Consider the following 22,798-nt stretch of genomic DNA (forward strand, 5'->3'; position numbering starts at 1 on the left):
CTCCTTGCTTGCACAAGTTTCTTCAGTTCTACCCACAATACCTTGACTTTGTTGTCCTTAAGGCATTTTGACACAACTTTGGAAGTATACTTGTGGTCATTGTCCATTTGGAGGACCCATTTTGTGACCAAGCTTTAACTTCCTGACTGATGTCTTGAGATGTTGCTTCAATATATCCACATACTTTTTCTTCCTCATGATGCTGTCTATTTTGTGAAGTGCACCAGTCCCTCCTGCAGCAAAGCACCCCCAAAACATGATGCTGAAACCCCTGTGCTTCACGGTTGGGATGGTGTTCTTCGGCTTGCAAGCCTCCGCCTTTTTCCTCGAAAAATAACGATGGTCATTATGGCCAAACGGTTCTATTTTGTTTTATCAGACCAGAGGACATTTCTCCAAAAAGTACAATCTTTATCCCCATGTGCAGTTGCAAACCGTAGTCTGGCTTTTTTATGTCGGTTTTGGAGCAGTGGCTTCTTGCTGAGTGGCCTTTCAGGTTATGTCGATTATAGGACTCATTTAACTATGAATATAGATACTTTTGTGCCTGTTTCCTCCAGCATCTTCACAAGGTACTTTGTTGTTGTTCTGCGATTGATTTGCACTTTTCGCACCAAAGTACGTTCATCTCTAGGAGACAGAACACGTCTCCTTCCTGAGTGGTATGACGGCTGCGTGGTCCCATGGTGTTTATACTTGCATACTTTTGTTTGTACAGATGAACGTGGTACCTTCAGGCGTTTGGAAATTGCTCCCAAGGATGGACCAGACTTGTAGAGGTCTTACATTTTTTTTCTGAGGTCTTAGCTGATTTCTTTTGATTTTCCCATGATGTCAAGCAAAGAGGCACTGGGTTTGAATGTAGGCCTTGAAATGCATCCTCAGGTACACCTCCAATTGACTCAAATAATTTCACTTAGCCTAACAGAAGCTTCTAAAGCCATGACATCATTTTCTGGAATTGTACAATCTGTTTAAAGGCACAGTCAACTTAGTGTATGTAAACTTCTGACCCACTGGAATTGTGAAATAATCTGTCTGTAAACATTTGTTGGAAAAATTACTTGTGTCATGCACAAAGTAGATGTCCTAACCAACTTAACAAGAAATTCGTGGAGTGGTTGAAAAATTAGTTTTAATGACTCCAACATAAGTGTATGTAAACTTCCGACTTCAACTGTATGTGGTAGTGGTGGAGTAGGGGCCTGAGGGCATACAGTGTGTTGTGAAATCTGTGAATGTATTGTAATGTTTTTGAAATTGTATAAACTGCCTTCATTTTGCTGTACCCCAGGAAGAGTAGCTGGTGCTTTGGCCATCCCATCTGGTTTGCACTTAGTGGGACTATCCTGGCTGTGTAAGGACTATTTGACCAAGGAGAGTGATGGAGTGCTGCATCAGATGACCTGGCCTCCACAATCACTCGACCTCAACCAAATTGAAATGGTTTGGGATGAGTTGAACCGCAGAGTGAAGGAAAAGCAACCAACAAGTGCTCAGCATATGTGGGAACTCCTTCAAGACTGTTGGAAAAGCATTCCAGCTGAAGCTGGTTGATAGTGTGCAAGGGGAGTCTACTTTGAAGAATCTCAAATCTAAAATATAGTTTGATTTGTTTAACTCTTTGGTTACTACATGATTCCATATGTATTATTTCATAGTTATGTCTTCACCAATATTCTACCATGTAGAAAATAGTTACAATTAAGAAAATCCCTTGAATGAGTAGATGTGTCCAAACTTTTGACTGGTACTGTACATAAAAAAACACAATATTGAAGAAATGACTCCTCCAAACCTCTTTTCGGTCTTATGTTACAAAATTTGAAATGGTGTTTTCTACTTTGGATAAAAGTACTGACTCAGCTTCAAAATGGTATACAATGCACTGCAGTTGAGGAACAATGGGAAAGTAATGCTGCTTTGAATGTTGATTAATGTGTAACCCCACATTTGAGAGAACCAGCCCTTGAATGCTTTTGTACAACTACTAGAGAGCTCTTCTTTGTTCACACCCATTTAGCATCATTCACACCCTCTTTAGCATTATCCCTTCCCATCTCTTTAAGGATTCACATGTGACGCCTTGTGCCATTTGATAAACATAGTGATTGTGGCTGAGCTTTAGGTCAGTTGACCTTAATCAGAGCATCTAAAAGTTGTGAACGTAGTAGCCTACAATAACGAAAAATTCCAGGTAGAAATACATTTGATCTAGTCTTTGGCTTATATCCTCATCTGACATTGGTGCAGGTCATGTTCTTCACATTACTGTCTCTGGTAAACACACACTATATTAAATCATCATTTATTTGTCACATGCTCAGGATACAGAAGGGTTAAACGTAAAGTTAAATGATTATTTGCCTAGTAGCAATATCAAAAGTAGGGAAATAACAAATTATATAGTGTGTACAAGAACAATAGCAGTGATAGTGAGGATAGATGAGGTAGTTACATGCATACAATCAGGGGTAAACAGACTGAGCAGAAGGATAAAAACATAAATAGTAGCAGCAATGTCTGTGTGTATGAGTAGAGAGTCATGTGAATGTGCATAGAGGCAGTGCAGAAAGGGAATCTATATTCAGAGAGCCTGTTTCTGACCTACCCTTGACTGGTGCAGGGCATGTGATGTCCATGGCCTCTCAGTTGCAAAACTCCCTGATCTTCTCAAAGATAAGTTTGTCTGGTTGTGTCCAGTCTAGGTGGTGCTTGTACAGTGAGGGGGGGGGGGGGAAGTATTTGATCCCCTGCTGATTTTGTACGTTTGCCCACTGATAAAGAAATGATCAGTCTATAATTTTAATGGTAGGTTTATTTGAACAGTGAGAGACAGAATAACAACAAAGAAATCCAGAAAAACGCATGTAAAAAAATGTTATAAATTGACTTGCATTTTAATGAGGGAAATAAGTATTTGACCCCCTCTCAATCAGAAAGATTTCTGGCTCCCAGGTGTCTTTTTATACAGGTAACGAGCTAAGATTAGGAGCACACTCAAAGGGAGTGCTCCTAATCTCAGCTTGTTACCTGTATAAAAGACACCTGTCCACAGAAGCAATCAATCAATCAGATTCCAAACTCTCCACCATGGCCAAGACCAAAGAGCTCTCCAATGATGTCAGGGACAAGATTGTAGACCTACACAAGGCTGGAATGGGCTACAAGACCAACGCCAAGCAGCTTGGTGAGAAGGTGACAACAGTTGGTGCGATTATTCGCAAATGGAAGAAACACAAAAGAACTGTCAATCTCCCTCGGCCTGGGGCTCCATGCAAGATCTCACCTCATGGAGTTGCAATGATCATGAGAACGGTGAGGAATCAGCCCAGAACTACAAATGGAGGATCTTGTCAATGATCTCAAGGCAGCTGGTCACCAAGAAAACAATTGGTAACACTACTCCGTGAAGGACTGAAATCCTGCAGTGCCCGCAAGGTCCCCCTGCTCAAGAAAGCACATATACATGCCCGTCTGAAGTTTGCCAATGAACATCTGAATGATTCAGAGGACAGCTGGGTGAAAGTGTCGTGGTCAGGTGAGACCAAAATGGAGCTCTTTGGCATCAACTCAACTCGCCGTGTTTGGAGGAGGCGGAATGCTGCCTATGACCCCAAGAACACCATTCCCACCATCAAACATGGAGGTGGAAACATTATGCTTTGGGGGTGTTTTTCTGCTAAGGGGACAGGACAACTTCACCGCATCAAAGGGACGATGGACAGGGCCATGTACCGTCAAATCTTGGGTGAGAACCTCCTTCCCTCAGCCAGGGCATTGAAAATGGGTCGTGGATGGGTATTCCAGCATGACATTGACCCAAAACACACGGCCAAGGCAACAAAGCAGTGGCTCAAGAAGAAGCACATTAAAGTCCTGGAGTGGCCTAGCCAGTCTCCAGACCTTAATCCCATAGAAAATCTGTGGAGGGAGCTGAAGGTTCGAGTTGCCAAACGTCAGCCTCGAAACCTTTAATGAAGATCTGCAAAAAGGAGTGGGACAAAATTCCATCTGAGATGTGTGCAAACCTGGTGGCCAACTACAAGAAACGTCTGACCTCTGTGATTGCCAAAAAGGGTTTTGCCACCAAGTCATGTTTTGCAGAGGGGTCAAGTTCTTATTTCCCTCATTAAAATTCAAATCAATTTATAAAATTTTTGACATGTGTTTTTCTGGATTTTTTTGTTATTCTGTCTCTCAATGTTCAAATAAACCTACTATTAAAATGATAGACTAATCATTTCTTTGTCAGTGGGCAAATGTACAATATCAGCAGGGGATCAAATACTTTTTCCCTCATTATACTTGCAGACCATCTCTGGGAGGAAGGACATCAGTGTTGCGCAGCAGCTGAATCCTGGTGTTGTGATGTGACTATCATTAATCTGATGACTGTTACTTTATAAAATGAATAACTGTTTAATTGTTACGCGATTAACCTGTTATGGCTAGGGGGCAGTATTTTCACGGCCGGATAAAAAACGTACCCGATTTAATCTGATTATTACTCCTGCCCAGAAACTAGAATATGCATATAATTATTAGCTTTGGATAGAAAACACTCCAAAGTTTCTAAAACTGTTTGAATGGTGTCTGTGAGTATAACAGAACTCATTTGGCAGGCCAAAATCTGAGAAGATTCCATGCAGGAAGTGCCCTGTCTGACAATTTCTTGCCCTTCTTGATTATCTCTATCCATTACAGGGGATCTCTGCTGTTACGTGACACTTACTACGGCTCCCATGGGCTCTCAGTAGGCGGCAAAAAGCTGAATCGTGGCTTTGCAGGCTCTGGCTGAAAAAAAGTAGCGTGTTTGGATAGTGGCTGGTCACAGTACTGTGAGACTCAGGCTCGTGCACGAGTGGACTCCATGTTTTATCTCTGAACGAAAACCACCACTCCCGGTCGGAATATTATCGCTTTTTTACGATTAAAAATGGCATAAAAATTGATTTTAAACAGTGGTTGACATGCTTCGAAGTACGGTAATGGAATATTTAGACATTTTTTTTGTCACGAAATGCGTCATGCGCGTGACCCTTATTTACACTTCGGATAGTGTCTTGAACGCACGAACAAAACGCCGCTATTTGGATATAACAATGGATTATTTTGAACCAAACCAACATTTGTTATTATAAGTAGCAGTCCTGGGAGTGCATTCTGACGAAGAACACCAAAGGTAATCAAACTTTTCTAATAGTAAATCGGAGTTTGGTCAGGGCTAAACTTGGTGGGTGTCTAAATAGCTAGCCGTGATGGCTGGGCTATCTACTCAGAATATTGCAAAATGTGCTTTCACCGAAAAGCTATTTTAAAATCGGACACCTCGATTGCATAAAGGAGTTCTGTATCTATAATTCTTAAAATAATTGTTATGTTTTTTTGTGAATGTTTATCGTGAGTAATTTAGTAAATTCACCGGAAGTGTTCGGTGGGAATGCTAGTTCTGAACGTCACATGCTAATGTAAAAAGCTGGTTTTTGATATAAATATGAACTTGATTGAACAAAACATGCATGTATTGTATAACATAATGTCCTAGGCGTGTCATCTGATGAAGATCATCAAAGGTTAGTGCTGCATTTAGCTGTGGTTTTGTTTTTTGTAACATTATATGCTAGCTTGAAAAATGGGTGTCTGATTATTTCTGGCTGGGTACTCTGCTGACATAATCTAATGTTTTGCTTTCGCTGTAAAGCCTTTTTGAAATCGGACAGTGTGGTTAGATAAAGGAGAGTCTTGTCTTTAAAATGGTGTAAAATAGTCATATGTTTGAAAAATTGAAGTTTTGTGATTTTTGAGGAATTTGTAATTCGAATTTGTAATTCGCCTATCATTGGATATTGGAGCAGGTGTTCCGCTAGCGGAACGTCTAGATGTAAGAGGTTAAATTAATCATATAACAAATAACTCATTAGGAATTTGGGGCACCACGGTAAAAGTTATTTAACGAGGTACTATCTCCCAACTTAAACTCTAAAGATGTATAGCTATCTCTTACATCAATAAGTCACTTATTAATCATTACCTCATTCTGAACGCTGCATACTCCTTGATATCGGCAAGAACCCTAACCTTATTGATAAATCAGCAATACACAAATTCACTTAATTATTTATTTACTAACTAAATAATAACACAGAATACATAAACACACACATACACAGTATAGGTTATTGATTACTAATGCAATACAATGAAAACAGGTCCCTAGTGGACTAACAAAATCATGACCGTTTGGTTATAAAAGATGGAGGGATGGAAAGAAAGAGTCAACTATCGTTGTTACAGTTGGAAGCTACACTCAGGGAAATACGAATACTTCGCACCCTAACCATTGCTCATTCGTATTAGAATTGCAATATTTACACGTAGCTGTCCTTGATCGCCGTCTAACTCAATGAGTCCTATGGTGAAGTTGTCGAGGAATGTAAGATTCTGGTTTGTCCACCTGAGGTCACAATGTCCTTTGTAGAGCTTCTCTGGTAGTGGAGTGGTTGTTGGACAGGTACTTCAGATGTACCAATGGTTGTCTGAGAGGGATCTCTTCTTCCCCCTTGTGTCTTCTACTTTACATGCCAGCTGCAGACTGGTAAATGCTACGGTCTATTGAGTTTCTTCTTGCGTAGAGAGTTTCACCATTTCAAACGTATGGACAATCGTCTCACATTTTCTGGTCTGTAGAGTTTTTAAACCATTTGTCATATTCAGCTTGCTGTCTGCGTTGGCTGGTCTCGTAGTGGTCTCAAGGTTGATTATTCACGTTCAGGCTCCCGACCACTTTACACGCCAGAAGCAACCCGGCATGTTTTGGTCTAATGTAAATTTCGGAGTCCAAACACTCCTTGGTGACAACAACACCAGTCTCCAGAGCATCAAAGCTGTAAAACAGGAAAATATATTTTATTTTAAAATAGATGAGACATTACAACCTTGCATAACATCAATTCACCTTCCAAGTTTAGATGATAAGACCATGCAATGAAAATGATATTCACCTGAAGTGCTGGTACCACTTGATCTCTAGTAGCGGCCTGAAGTACGGAGTCAGCAGCTACTCTTCCTGGAGTCCAAACACATTTAGGCACTTACAGTGCATTCGGAAAGTATTCAGACCCCTTGACTTTTTCAACAAACAAAAAAATACATTGCAGCCTTATTCTAAAATTGATGAGGATTTTCTCTCATTTAAAGGACACTCGCTATAATGGCGCCGGAGGGGATGGCTGCCGTTTTTACAGGCTCCTAACCAACTGTGCTATTTTGTTAGTTTTTTTGTGTTTGTAACTTATTTTGTACATAATGTTGCTGCTTTCATCTCTTAATGACCAAAATAGCTTCTGGGCTTCAGAACAGCGATTACTCACCTCAAACTGGACAAATAAAGCAAGAAAATTCTCATCCAGAAGCAGTGCTCCAAGTGGCCGGGGATTTTAATGCAGGCAAACTTAAATCCGTTTTACCTCATTTCTACCAGCATGTCACGTGCAACCAGAGGAACAAAATGACTTTACCACCTTTACTCCAGACATAGAGACGCATACAAAGCTCTCCCTCATCCTCCATTTAGAAAATCTGATCATAATTCTATACTCCTGATTCCTGCTTACAAGCAAAAACTAAAGCAGGAAGTACCAGTGACTCGCTCAATACGGAAGTGTTCAGATGAAGCAGATGCTAGGCAACAGGGCTGTTTTGCAATCACAAACTGGAATGTGTTCTGGGATTCATCCAATGGCATTGAGGAGTACACCACCTCAGTCACCGGCTTCATGAACAAGTGCATCAATGACATTGTCCCCACAGTGACCGTACGAACATATCCCAACCAGAAGCCATGGATTACAGGCAACATCTGCATCGACCTAAAAACAAGAGCTGCCACTTTCAAGTAGCGGGACACTAATCCGGACGCTTATCAGAAATTCTGATACGCCCTCAGACGAACCATCACACAGGCAAAGCATCAATACAGGACTAAGATTGAATCCTACTACACCGGCTCTGACGCTCGTCGGATGTGGCAGGGCTTGAAAACTATTACGGACTACGAAGGGAGACCCAGCCACAAGCTGTCCAGTGACGCGAGCCTACCAGATGAGCTAAATGCCTTTTATGCTCGCTTCGAGGCAAGCAAAACTGTGTGATCATGCTCTCCATAGCCGATGTGAGCAAGACCTTTTAAACAGGTCAACATTCACAAAGCCGCAGGGCCAGATGGATTACCAGGACATGTACTCAAAGCATGCGCGGACCAACTGGCAAGTGTCTTCACTGACATTTTCAACCTCTCCCTGACTGAGTCTGTAATACCAACATGTTTCAAGCAGACCACCATAGTCCCTGTGCCCAAGGAAGCGAAGGTAACCTGCCTAAATATTTACGTCGGTAGCCATGAAGTGCTTTGAAAGGCTGGTCATGGCTCACATCAACACCATCATCCCGGAAACCCTAGACCCACTCCAATTCACGTTCCGCCCCAACAGATCCACAGACAACGCAATCTCAGTTGCACTGCACACTGCCCTTTGCCACAAAAGGAACACCTATGTGAGAGTGCTGTTTATTGTTTACAGGTCAGCGTTTCCACACCATAGTGCCCACAAAGCTCATCACTAAGCTAAGGACCCTGGGTCTAAACACCTCTCTCTGCAACTGGATCCTGGACTTCCTGACAGGCCAAGCCCAGGTGGTAAGGGTAGGCAACAACATCTGCCACGCTAATCCCGAACACTGGGGCCCCTCAGGGGTGTGTGCTTAGTCCCCTCATGTACTCCCTGTTCACCCACGACTACATGGCCAAACACGACTCCAAGACCATTGTTAACTTCTATGGGCTAGGTGGGATGGTAGCGTCCTGCGGGACACAGCCAGTGAAATATCAGGGCGGCAAATTTAAAAAACAACAATGTCATAATTCAACTTTCTCAAACATACAACTATTTTACACCATTTTAAAGATACACTTCTCCTTGATGTAACCACATTGTCCGATTTCAAAAAAGGCTTTACAGCGAAAGCAAAACATTAGATTATGTTAGGAAAGTACATAGACAAAAATAATCAAACAGCCATTTTCCAAGCAAGGACATGTGTCAATAAAACACAGCGAAATGAAGCACTAACCTTTGACGATCTTCGTCAGATGACACTCCTAGGACATTATGTTACACAATACATGTATGTTTTGTTCGATAAAGTTCATATTTATATCCAAAAACAGCATTTTACATTGGCGCGTGATGTTCAGAAAATATTTTGCCTCCAATACTGCCGGTGAAGCAGCACAACAATTTACAAAAATACTCATCATAAACGTTGATAAAATATTAAACTGTTATTCAAAGAATTATAGATGAACATCTCCTTTATGCAACCGCTGTGACAGAATTCAAAAAAGCTTCACGGGGAAAGCACACTTTGCAATAATCTGAGTACTGCGCTCAGAAAAATACACCAGGCAATACAGATACCCGCCATTTTGGAGTCATCTAAAATCATAAATAGCATTAGAAATATTCACTTACCTTTGTTGATCTTCATCAGACGGCACTTCCAGGAATCCCAGGTCCACAATAAATGTTGTTTTGTTCGATAAAGTCCATTTATGTCCAAATAACTCCTTGTTGTTTGCGCGTTCAGTAAGCTACTCCAAATGTAGGAAGCGCCCCGAAAATTTCACGACAAAAAGTTATATTTACTTTCGTTGAAACATGTCAAACGTTGTAAAACATCAATCTTTAGGGCCTTTTTAACGTAAAACTTCAGTAATATTTCAACCGGACGATTCCAATGTCTTGAAAAACGTTATGGAACACAGCTACCTCCTCACGTGAACGCACGTAATTGTGGCCTGTCATTCTCTCGGTCATCAGACACCAGAAGGTCTTGTTCGCTCTCTGTTGACTGCAAAAGCCTGAAACACCTTCTAAAGACTGTTGACATCTAGTGGAAGCCTTAGGAAGTGCAAATTGAACCCTAAGTCACTGTATACTGAATAGGCCCAGTCTTGAAAAACTACAATCCACTTCCTGGTTGGATTTCTTCTCAGGTTTTTGCCTGCCATATGAGTTCTGTTATACTCACAGACACCATTCAAACAGTTTTAGAAACTTCAGAGTGTTTTCTATCCAAATCTACTAATAATATGCATATTCTAGTTTCTGAGCCAGAGTAGTAACCTGTTTTAAATTGTGTACGTTTTTTATCCGGCCATGAAAATACTGCCCCCTAGCCCAGACAGGTTAAGTTTGCTAACCACACAACAGTGGTAGGCCTTATCACCGACAATGATGAGACAGCCTATAGGGAGGAGGTCAGAGACTGCCAGGACATCAACCTCTCCATCAATGTGAGCAAGACAAAGGAGCTGATTGTGGTCTACAGGAAAAGGTGGGCCGAACAGGCCCCATTCTCATCGACGGGTTTGTAGTGGAGCGGTTGAAGAGTTTCAAGTTCCTTGGTGTCCACATCACCAACGAACTATCATGGTCCAAACGCCCCAAGACAGTCGTGAAGAGAGCACGACAACACCTTTTCCCCCCCAGGAGACTGAAAAGATTTGCATGGGTCCCCAGATCCTCAAAAAGTTCTGCAGCTGCACCATCGAGCATCCTGACCGGTTGCATCACCGCCTGGTATGGCAACTGCTCGGCATCTGACCGTAAGGCGCTAATGAGGGTAGTGTGTACAGCCCAGTATATCGTTGGGGCCAAGCTTCCTGCCATTCAGGACCTACATACTAGGCGGTGTCGGAGGAAAGCCCATAAAATTGTCAACGACTCCAGTCACCCAAGTCATAGACTGTTCTCTCTGCTACCGCATGGCAAGCGGTACTGGGGCGCCAATTCTAGGACCAAAAGGCTCCTTAACAGCTGTAATATTTGTGTTGTGGAGAAATGACCAGGCAGTAGACGGGAGTACAGTTACTTTCTTTTAGTCAAAAAACTTGTGCTCTACAGCCCCCGGCCCAATAGTGCACATGTGCATTTCCTATTAGGTGTAGTAACATAACACTGCCGTAATACATTACTGCTTAGTAACAGCATAGTAATTAATATAAACAGCTGTAGATCACAAATACTACACTCCTCCCCATAGTGTTTAACTCCCAGAGAACAAGGTAAATATGTTAGGGAACTACTAATGCAATATGTGAACAATGCATTCTTAAACATTTTTCAGCTACTGGTTTGAAGCAGACTTTTCAGAGCTCAGCACAAATCCAGGGGATTATTCTGCCCTGAAGATGGAATTTATGTCCTAGTAACTAACCCAGGTGATGTCCTTTTTCTTTCCTTTTATCTAGGACATATTAAATTGTTTGTTTGTTTTACTATCTGTTACCTTCTGAAACAGCTCAACTCACAGGTCAAGCTTTTGAGGTGCCCTTCACTGTCGAATAGGATTTCTCTGCTCCTCCTGGGCTTCCGGTGGGGGGCCAGGTTTGGGTGGAAGGTCAGGCTCTGTCTCTCCCGTACGTCCACAGTCAGGAGAATAGTCCTGGGGGTGGATATTGTTTTTTTTCTCTCGGCATGTCTCTGCTGGGGCATTGGACCGTAGCAGATGATCCACATGAACGTTGACATGGCAATGACCAAATTGGACTTGGTAAGTCAAAGGTCCTCTGCTTTGCAAGATCACACCTGAGTTCCACAGGCGCTTGGGGTGTCTGAAATCACATACCATCACCCTCTCTCCCTCTTTAAATTCTCTGTCAGTCTTTGAGTATCTGTCATGAGCTTTCTTCTGCTGTAGCTGGTGCTTTGCCACAGTGCTTGACAAGTCTGGTTTCAACAATGTCAGGCGGGTACTTGGTTGGTGTTTCAGGAACAGTTCAGCTGGTGTACGTTCCGTTACTGTGTGTGGTGTGTTACGGTAAGTAAACAGGAACCGGGGAAGCCTTTGGTGGGTGGACACAGACTGAACCTCGAGTCTAGTCCAGTCCTTCTTAAAGGTTTGCAAGGCTCTCTCCGCTGCTCCGTTTGATGCCGGATGGTAAGGTGGTGACAGGATGTGCCTTACTCCATTGTTCTTGAGAAACATTTCAAAATCGTTTGACATGAAAGGAGGGCCATTGTCCGATACGAGCTCCTTGACTAGTCCAAAGGATGCAAACAGGTGTCTGAGAAGATTTGATGGTCTTCTCAGCTGTGGTCAGTTGAGTAGGAAACACTTCCATCCACTTGGAATGAACATCGACGACAACAAGGAAATGTTGCTTGTCAGTCTCGGCGTAATCCACATGGATGCGTTCCCATGATGTAGCAGGGCAGGACCATGGGTGAAGAGGTGCAGCAGTAGGCTTGTTGCGAAGAGCTTCACAAGGTGAGCAGTGGCATACATTCTGTTGAATGTCCTGATCCAGTCCAGGCCACCACAGGTAACTGTGGGCGTGTGCTCTCATTCGAGTGATCCCTGGATGTCCCTCATGCAGGTCAGTCTTCCAGATCTCTCTCATATTCACTGTTGGAGTCACTATTGCATGGTAGTCTTGATAGTGCATCTGCATTTGCTTGATCACTGGATCGTCTGTACTCGATCTCGTAGTCATAGGCTAGCAATATCAGAGGCCAATGTTGCATTCGAAGTGCAGCAAGGGTTGGTATGGCTGATTTTGGTCCAAGGATGGCCAACAGAGGCTTGTGATCTGTCAGCAGTTGGAACTTCCTTCCGTAGAGGTATTTGTGAAACTTCTTCACTCCGAATATTATGCTCAGGGCTTCCTTCTCAATTTGAGCATAATTGTTCTCACTTGATGACAGAGTCTGTGATGCAAATGCAATAGGGTGTTCTCCACCTGACGGTAGAACATTTGAGATGACTGCTCCTACTCCATATGGAGATGCATCACCCACGAGTCTCAGCTTCATCTCTGTGTAGTAGTGGGCAAGCCACTTGCTCTTTAGCTGACGCTGTTTGCAAGTCTTGAATATTTCTTCGCATTTTGGGGACCAATTCCACTTTGTATCGGCCTGCAGCAGTTGGTAAAGCGGATGCAACAATGTGGACAAGTTTGACACAAACGTTCAGGAGCCCCAAAGATGACCTCCGCTCTGGGTGCAGGCCTTGTGCATCAGTCTTGTATCCAAGATACTCCACTGAGTCCTGGAGGAACTCACACTTGCTGCGTTTCATTCTCACTCCATATTTCTCCAGTTTTGACATCACTTTGTCCAGCACTACTAGGTGCTCTCCAATGGTTGGTGCTGACACGAGGATGTCGTCCATGAAGCACACAACATTGTCTATACCGTCCAAGATCTGATCTATTGTGTGTTGGAATATCGCTGGAGCTGTCGAGATTCCATAGACCAAGCGATTCAATCTGAATAGCCCCTTGTGTGTATTGATGATCAGATACTGTTCTTACTCCGGTTCCAGCTTCAGTTGCTGATAAGCGAATGCCAGGTCCAGTTTACTGAAAACCTTCCAACCAGCTAGAGTGGCAAACAGATCTTCAGCGTTTGGTAGTGGATATTCCTCTGGTAGTATGCAGCGATTTACTGTGACCTTGTAATCTCCGCACATTCTTACAGTCTTGTCTTTTTTGGGACTACAACGATCGCGCCTCGCTACTTTCGTGATGATGTTATTCTTCTGTAGGCGGTCCAGTTCCTTCTCTACTGCTTCCTTAAGAGCATAGGGAACTGGACGTGGTTTGTGAAAGATAGGCTTGGTTCCTTCTTGTACTCTGACTTTTGCTGTGAAGTCTTGTATTTCGCCATAGCCATCTTTGAAAAGTTATTTGTGCTTCTCCAGCATGCTAGTGAGTGTAGCCTGACTCAGTGGTTTGTCATTTCTCACTAAAGATTTTTCCCCAGTTCAACTTGACCTTTTGTAGCCAGTTTCTGCCTAGCAAGGCTGATTTTTTTCTCCTTTAACAATGACAAGCGATAGCGTCCACTCCTTCCCCTCATACCGGACTGGTACCTGGATCTGACCTAACACAGGAATAGTGTCACCAGTGTATGAAGAAAGACGGATGGGCGCTGGCTGAAGAGGGAACTCTTTCAGTTTTTCTTTGTTGTGTCTTTCTGGAACCAGAGATACAGACGCTCTGGTGTCCAGCTGCATTTTTACTGGTTGTACCGCTAACTCCATGCTGAGATAGATTCCATCTTCTTGTTGTTGAGCTGTGAACACTGTGAACAGTTCCAATACTGTTTGTTGTACCTTCCTCTTCTTGTGCTGCGTCTGACACCTTGTGCGCTCTTGGTGTGCATTTTGGAGCTTTACACACACTCTGTAAATGTCCAACCTTTCCACAATTGTGGCACTTTTCATTTTGGAATCGACATTCACTGTGCTGATGATTATCTCTCCCACATCTGTAGCAACTTGGCTTAGACCTTTGTGATGTGGGCTGCTTTGTTCTTATGTAACCTTGAGGACAGGACTGAGAAAAGTGTGACGTTTGTGAGCCTTTTCCTCCACATGTGTCACTGACCTTGTGAACACCTTTCTGACGTTCTGCATGTCCCGATAGCTCAATAGTATCCCTGTGGGCAAGCTCGAGTCCAAGTGCAATATCACCGGCTTTCTTAAAGGTCAGGTCCTTCTCTGACGGAAGCCTTCTGTGATATGCTTCACCTGTGAGACCACATACAAACTTGTCTCGGAGAGCATCATCAAGAAATCGTGCAAACTCACATGTACTTGCCAGCCTTTTCAAAGCAAGGATGTAGTCAGCCATGGTTTCCCCTTGCCTCTGGTGACGTTGGTAAAATCTGAAATGTTCTGCAATGAGAATTGGCTTAGGCTTGAAATGCCTTGAAAGAGTTTCAGTCACTTCTGCATAGGTCAACTCCACTGCTTTTATTGGTTACATGAGACCTTTCAGCAATCCATACTCAGTTGAACCCAAAACACTGAGAAATACGTCTGCTTTCTTTTCATCTTTGATTTCAATTGCAGCCAGCCAACGCTCAAAACGCTCTACATAGGAATCAAAATCCTCTTTTGTAGCCTCAAACTCTGGTACTCGACCAATGGTTGCCATTTTCACAGTTAATTGTTCAGTTTCCTTATTCCTTGTATTCCTTAATTTTCTGAATTTTCATCTAATTCTTCACTTAATTTCAGAAGTTGCTGAAATGACTTCATTCACTGCACTCATTTGTAATCATGTACCCACTGTGTTACATTTTCTTCTTTTTTTAATATATATTTTTTTTAAACAATATTCTCCACTGAGATCGCCTAATTTCAATGGGTTCAATGACACCACCAGAGGGCAGTGTCTCTATTCTGGACTCCAATAGGCTTGCTACTTGGCAGCTCCTGAACACTGTACCTACTAGCAGCCTTTTCTACTGGCGAAAAAAATAAAAAAATAACTGACGATTTACATAATTATTTTGAATTTCATTACTCACGCAACATTCTTCCCTTCAAGCAATGTCCATTTAAGAAGTTTAGTCACATCGTCGCCACTGTAATATTTGTGTTGTGGAGAAATGACCAGGCAGTAGACGGGAGTACAGTTAGTTTCCTTTAGTCAAAAAACTCATGCTCTACAGCCCCCGGCCCAATAGTGTGCATGTGCATTTCCTATTAGGTGTAGTAACATAACACTGCCGTAATACATTACTGTTTAGTAACAGCATAATAACTAATATAAACAGCTGTAGATCACAAATACTAAAACAGCTTCTACCCCCAAGCCATAAGACTGCTGAACAATTTATCAAATGACCACCCAGACTATTTACATATGAGTTTTTTCACTGCTGCTACGCGCTGTCTATTATCGATGCAATGTCACTTTACCCATACCTACATTTAAAAATGACCTCGACTAACCTGTATCCCGCACAAATTGTTAACAGAATTACCCCAAAATCTGTAACAGAAAGACTGCAACTGAATTACTAGACACAAACCACAATTTGGTCACCTGTTACTAGCCTCCCTTTCACTGGCATACTGTTATGTTCAGCTCAATGTTTTCTTTCGCTTTCTGTCACATGGTGGTCAAAGCAAGAGTGTGAAAACAGTCTGGACAACCCCTCCCTCTCTCTCTCTTCTCCCTCTCCAGTTAATGTCACCTTTCCTGGCTCTTACTGACACCAACCCATAAGCCCCTTTTTAAATTCCATTTACTCTAACCAGCCCTCTCACCCACTGAGCATTGACTGACACTGGACATCTGTTGAAAAGTAGTTGAAATTTAGTCCAAATCTGAACCAGTCAATGTCTGTTTCACATGTTTATACACCACAGTAAAGAAAAGTAAAGTAGTTTAGTACGCTATAATTTACTGTGCTGAACTATACTCTACTGTGCTATACTGTACTGAACTCTACTTTACTGTGCTGTACTGTACTCTGCTCTACTGTGCAGTACTGTGATGTCCAAACTTGTGAAACATAGATGTCTATGATTAGTACAGGTATGGTCCAGTTCGGACCAACCAAATTTGGTCTTGTTTGGGTGCGGAGCTCATTAGAATAATACCCAAACATGCAAAAGAGGATATTACATTTTTCTACCTTTTGTGTACCTATTCAGGATACATCATGAGGAGAATGATATTCAGAATTATGCATTTCTCTATTGTACAGATCAGGGACCCACGATGTCATTCTGTTACCGGGTGTTAATCCACTTCTCTTACTGTAGCTCAATAATCAAAATAGATTTTTTCAAACTCAATGTGTCATATCATAGATGACCCCCTATTCTTTCTGCAGATATTTTAATCTTAATACGGAGTAGATATTTAACGCTTTTTGGAAAACGTAGTCACATAAAAACTGCAGGAGATTTTACCATCATTCTGTTACCAAACTTTACGTCTGCACTGTTCTTCGAGTAAATGTGTTTTTGTAAAATGTATGATTTGTTTAACTTTCTTGCCGTCCCTCTCACTGTTTGTAAAGTGCTGTATTTTGTGAAAAATATTCCTCCTGCCACAAAATACAACCTTTGTAACATCTCATCCTCTCTCTGTGTTGACAGGCAGCGATAGGAGATGTCCATGTGAAGGGTATTATGTATCGAGCTGTGGAGGCAGATATGGGTAAGGATAACAAGGATCTCTGTGTTGTTCTCTAAAATAGTTACTTTATGATCATTGGAGTGAGGGGAGTGTATGCTCTGATTTGGGCAACCCAGTCGGTTATGTTATACGTGGTCTCTTTACAAATGATCTCAGGTGTTTGTGCTACTCTGTATGAATGTCTGTGAGAATGTGAGGAGAGTTCTACATCAAGGTCATTGCCATTGCTCGTATTTTGAAAGAGATTACTATGAAATGTTGTTATTATTGTAGTTCCTATAGAAAGAATGTATTTTCTGTAGACAATAGTAATTGTCTGACAGTGTAGCTCAGTTTGTACTGTATTTTCACTACCCCCCCAATATCTTTCTCTCCCTTTCTTTTCTCTCTGTCTCTCTCTCTCTCTCTGTCTCTCTCTCTCTGTCTCTCTCTCTCTGTCTCTGTCTCTCTCTCTCTGTCTCTGTGTGTAGAGAACTATATTTCCTATGGGGAACAGACTCACGCTGTGTTGAAGAAGCTCTATGAGGATGGCAAGAAGATGTTCCTCATCACCAACAGCCCCTTTGACTTTGTGTGAGTGTCAACTGTCAACCTGTGTTCAGGCAGCTTGTGGTCCTGTGTGGCTCAGTTGGTAAGACCTTGGCACTAGAAAACAGCAGTGTTGTGGGTTCAAGTTCTGAAGATATCACATACAATATATTTTATCACTGTACTGTAAGTTACTCTGAGATTTCCGTCAGTACTAAGCTAGGCTTTACAACCACAACATTTGTTAGATTCACATGGAGGCTTGACCCAAATCCACTGGTCTAAATCAAAGAGCTTCCATCACCTACTCATGTCATGGTTACAGGAATGTTATCTACATTCAGTCCTCACTGTGATGAAATGGTAACGGCTTGAAACAAGACTGATTTAAAAATAGAACAAACGGTTGATGAACTACCCTCATGAGTGTGCAGATATGTTTGATACTGGCAGAGTGTGCTGTGTGTTCTATATTCTGTTGTCTACTGTGTGAATTCTAATATAAAATCTAATCTCTGAATTCCCAGGGACCGGGGAATGATCTACATCGTGGGGAAGGACTGGAGAGATTTGTTTGATATTGTCATTGTGCAGGCCGACAAACCAGGCTTCTTCAACGACAGGAGGAAGTAAGTGTTGGAACTACATAAAGACCTTGAAACTTGTGTTATGTCCCTTTTGGTCTCCACAGGGTACCTACATAAAGACTTCATAACACGTTAATAAACCATACATGACACATTCATAAGCAGTACATAAGCACTCCATAAATGCTTATGTCAACAACCGCAAGTTGAAGTCCTCATGAAAGTAAGTACTCTTCAAATAAAGTGTTAGTGTTTTTCTTCCTCTGTCCATCCTAGGCCCTTCAGACGAGTAACAGATAAAGGGGTGCTGCATTGGGACAGGATTCACAAGCTGGAGAAGGGGAAGATCTACAAACAGGTACAGGACAATTCAATTGAGCTATTGAATATGAGTTAAAACTCCTTTGTGGGGTCTATGGAATTATTGCATTTTTCTTTGATACAGGTATGTGTTTGTTTCAGGGAAACCTATATGAGTTCCTGAGACTCACTGGTTGGAGGGGGTCCAAGGTGCTGTACTTTGGGGATCACATTTACAGTGACCTGGCTGTAAGTGCAACAACTATTTGCAAATGCTTTAGCTACAACAAGCAGTCATTCAAAGTGACAACATTTCGACATACTTTTATGACGTACATTGTATTTGTACTGTAATTGGTTATTTGAGGTGTTATGCGTCTCCCTGTAGGACCTGACTCTGAAGCACGGCTGGAGGACAGGAGCCATCATCCCAGAGCTGAGGAAGGAGATCAAGATCATGAACACTGAGCAATATGTCCACCTGATGACCTGGCTACAGGGCCTGACTGGACTCATAGAGCACATGCAGGTAGGTGGGGGCGGGGAGAGGTGTGTGTGTGTGTGTGTGTGTGTGTGTGTGTGTGTGTGTGTGTGTGTGTGTGTGTGTGGGGGTGTGTGTGGGGGTGTGTGTGGGGGTGTGTGTGGGGGTGTGTTGAATACTGAGAAGTACGTCCACCTAATGACCTGGCTACAGGGCCTGACGGGGCTCATAGAACACATGTATGTTGGTGTGGGTGGTAGCTCTATGCCTACAGCTATGCTCCCTCCTCAGTGTTGGGTAGGTTACTTTCTAAATGTAATCCTAGTTTACAGTTATTGGTTACCCGTCCCAAATTGTAATCAGTAACTTAACTTTTGGATTATTCAAACTCAGTAAAGTAATCTGATTGCTTTCAGTTACTTTTGGATTACTTTTGCCTTAAAAGATCCCCCCCCAGAAGAAGTCGGGGCCACTATTTCAACATAGTTTTCTGTCCAATAGATGAAATGCACATTTAGGTTCCACCTGCGAAGAATGACGAGGGCTGCTTATACATATTCACAAATGTATGTGAGAATTTCCACGTGGAGTTGATAAACATCAACAAATAAGGCACTGACAGCTGTCAGTGTAGCTAGCTAACATGCTAACCTTATCTAGCTAGCTAGCTATCTTGCTAACCTTATCTCCCTAGCTAATATTATGTTTTTTTTTTCCATATTCAAAAGATTAGCCAGCTGGCCCTATGGCTGGTCCTGGAGCTGAATTTGTCATAAGCATTGATTTAGGCCATCCCTAGTGAAGTTCACCCTATCTTTTTCCAAGATGGCGTAGCAGTGCAGACGTGGTTTGTCGTCCTCTCGTGTACTTTTGGTATTTTTCGTCTTTTTTGTTGTTGTATATATTTAAATTTATTTTCAATCTCTTTTCCATTTTTAAATTAAATATACCTTCCAGTAACTCGCCTCATCCAATGTCCACCTCCCAACCTACTCAGTGATCACTCAGCTACACAGCTGAATGCCTCCCGGACTCTACCCCAACACGGCTAGAATCCACTACTCCACCGGATCCTTGCCGTAAGCTCTGGACCTTTGCATCGGATCATCGCTGCTAGCTAGCTACTACCGAGTGGCTATAGTGGCTAATGCCCCTGCCCTGAAGCTAGCACCAGTTAGCCGTGAGCCAGGCGCATCTCCCGGCTAGCAAACAAAATTACTACAACTACAATACCTCTCTCGCCATCTGGCCTGGACCCTTTGTCGACACGGCGCCCCGCCGTACCACCACGACTGGTCTGCCGATGCAACTCCATCCGCTGTGCCCTCAACCGGCCTTTGCCGGACATCGGAGTAGACGCTTCTACTTACCACAGCCTGCTAACTTTAAACGGCGTGTCTCTCGCGTGCTAGCGTAGTAACGACTAACCCGCGGCTTCCCTGTTCCATCTATTGCTGTTCACTGGACCCTATGATCACCTGGCTACATAGCTGATGCCTGCTGGACTGTTCATTAATCACGGTACTCCATGTTGTTTTATTTTTTTGTTTATCTGTCGGCCCCAGCCTCGAACTCAGGCCCTGAGTGTAGTTAACCGAATTTCTCTGCCCATTCATTGCCATTTTACCTGTTGTTGTTGTCTTAGCTGATTAGCTGTTGTTGTCTTACCCATTGTCGTCTTAGCTAGCTCTCCCAATCAACACCTGTGATTGCTTTATGCCTCGCTTTATGTCTCTCTCAAATGTCAATATGCCTTGTATACTGTTGTTTAGGATAGTTACCATTGTTTTAGTTTACTGCGGAGCCCCTAGTCCAGATAACATGTCACAGATAACTCCTTTGTCCCACCTCCCACACATGCGGTGACCTCACCCAGCATAACTAGCGCGTCCAGAGATGCAACCTCTATTATCCTCACTCAGTGCCTGGGTTTACCTCCACTGTACCCACACCCCACCATAACCCTGTCTGTACATTATGCCCTGAATCTATTCTACCACGCCCAGAAATCTGCTCCTTTTATTCTCTGTCCCCAACGCACTAGACGACCAGTTTTGATGGCCTTTAGCCATACCCTTATCCTACTCCTCTGTTCCTCGGGTGATGTGGAGGTTAACCCAGTTCCTTCGTGTCCCCAGGCACTCTCATTTGTTGACTTCTGTACCGAAAAAGACTTGGTTTCATGCATGTTAACCTCTTACATCTAGACGTTGCGCTAGCGGAACACCTGCTCCAATATCCAATGATAGGCGTGGCGCGAATTACAAATTCCTCAAAAATCCCAAAACTTCAATTTTTTAAACATATGACAATTTTACACCATTTTAAAGACAAGACTCTCCTTTATCTAACCACACTGTCCGATTTCAAAAAGGCTTTACAGCGAAAACAAAACATTAGATTATGTCAGCAGAGTACCCAGCCAGAAATAATCAGACACCCATTTTTCAAGCTAGCATATAATGTTACAAAAAACAAAACCACAGCTAAATGCAGCACTAACCTTTGATGATCTTCATCAGATGACACGCCTAGGACATTATGTTATACAATACATGCATGTTTTGTTCAATCAAGTTCATATTTATATCAAAAACCAGCTTTTTACATTAGCATGTGACATTCAGAACTAGCATTCCCACTGAACACTTCCGGTGAATTTACTAAATTACTCACGATAAACATTCACAAAAAAACATAACAATTATTTAAAGAATTATAGATACAGAACTCCTTTATGCAATCGAGGTGTCCGATTTTAAAATAGCTTTTCGGTGAAAGCACATTTTGCAATATTCTGAGTAGATAGCTCGCCATCACAGGCTAGCTATTTTGACACCCACCAAGTTTGACCCTCACCAAACTCAGATTTACTATAAGAAAAACTGGATTACCTTTGTTGTTCTTTGTCAGAATGCACTCCCAGGACTTCTACTTCAATAACAAATGTTGGTTTGGTTCAAAATAATCCATAGTTATATCCAATTAGCGGCGTTTTGTTCGTGCGTTCAAGACACTATCCAAGGGTGACGAAGGGTTACTCGCCCGACGCGTTTCGTGACAAAAAAATTATAAATATTCCATTACCGTACTTCGAAGCATGTCAACCGCTGTTTAAAATAAATTTTTATGCGATTTTTCTCGTAAAAAAACGATAATATTCCGACCGGGAGTCGTTGTTTTCGTTCAAAGACAGAGAAAATAAAAACATGGGGTCGCCTCGTGCACGTGCCTCAGTCTCATTGTCCTCTGATCGACCACTATCAAAATGCGCTAGTGTTTTTCAGCCAGGGCCTGCAAAGACATCATTGAGCTTTTTCCTGCCTTCTGAGAGCCTATGGGAGCCGTAGGAAGTGTCACGTTACAGCAGAGATCGTCAGTTTTAAATAAAGAGAGTGTAGAAGGCGAAGAAATGGTCAGAGACGGCACTTCCTGTAAGGAATCTTCTCAGGTTTTGGCCTGCCAAATGAGTTCTGTTATACTCACAAACACCATTCAAACCGTTTTAGAAACTTTGGAGTGTTTTCTATCCAAAGCTAATAATTATATGCATATTCTAGTTTCTGGGCAGGAGTAATAATCAGATTAAATCGGGTACGTTTTTTTATCCGGCCGTGAAAATACTGCCCCCTATCCATAACAGGTTAACATCGAAAGCCTCCTAAGTTTGTTTTACTCACTGCCTTAGCACACTCCGCCAACCCTGATGTCCTTGCCGTGTCTGAATCCTGGATTAGGAAGGCCACCAACATTTTGGAGATTTCCATCCCCAACTACAACATTTTCCATCAAGATAGAACTGCCAAAGGGGGAGGAGTTGCAATCTACTCCAGAGATTGACAGAACTTTGCAGGCTTACTTTCCAGGTCTATGCTCAAACAGTTTGAGCTTCTA

At 42.5% G+C, this 22,798-nt stretch overlaps 1 protein-coding gene across 1 annotated transcript in view; it reads left to right on the forward strand.

Moving 5' to 3' along the window:
• Window positions 1–22,798, forward strand: part of LOC106573039 (5'-nucleotidase domain-containing protein 3) — a 43,349-nt gene that overhangs the window by 15,089 nt on the left and 5,462 nt on the right. Inside the window, exons 7-12 of the mRNA XM_014147662.3 lie at window positions 16,969–17,029; window positions 17,479–17,581; window positions 18,064–18,165; window positions 18,400–18,481; window positions 18,586–18,672; window positions 18,812–18,952. Of these exons, the coding sequence (XP_014003137.1) occupies window positions 16,969–17,029; window positions 17,479–17,581; window positions 18,064–18,165; window positions 18,400–18,481; window positions 18,586–18,672; window positions 18,812–18,952 (576 nt within the window). The remainder of the gene's footprint in view (window positions 1–16,968; window positions 17,030–17,478; window positions 17,582–18,063; window positions 18,166–18,399; window positions 18,482–18,585; window positions 18,673–18,811; window positions 18,953–22,798) is intronic.

This window comes from Salmo salar, chromosome 16 (genome assembly GCF_965601325.2).
Source record: "Salmo salar chromosome 16, fSalSal1, whole genome shotgun sequence".
Lineage (NCBI taxonomy): Eukaryota > Metazoa > Chordata > Actinopteri > Salmoniformes > Salmonidae > Salmo > Salmo salar.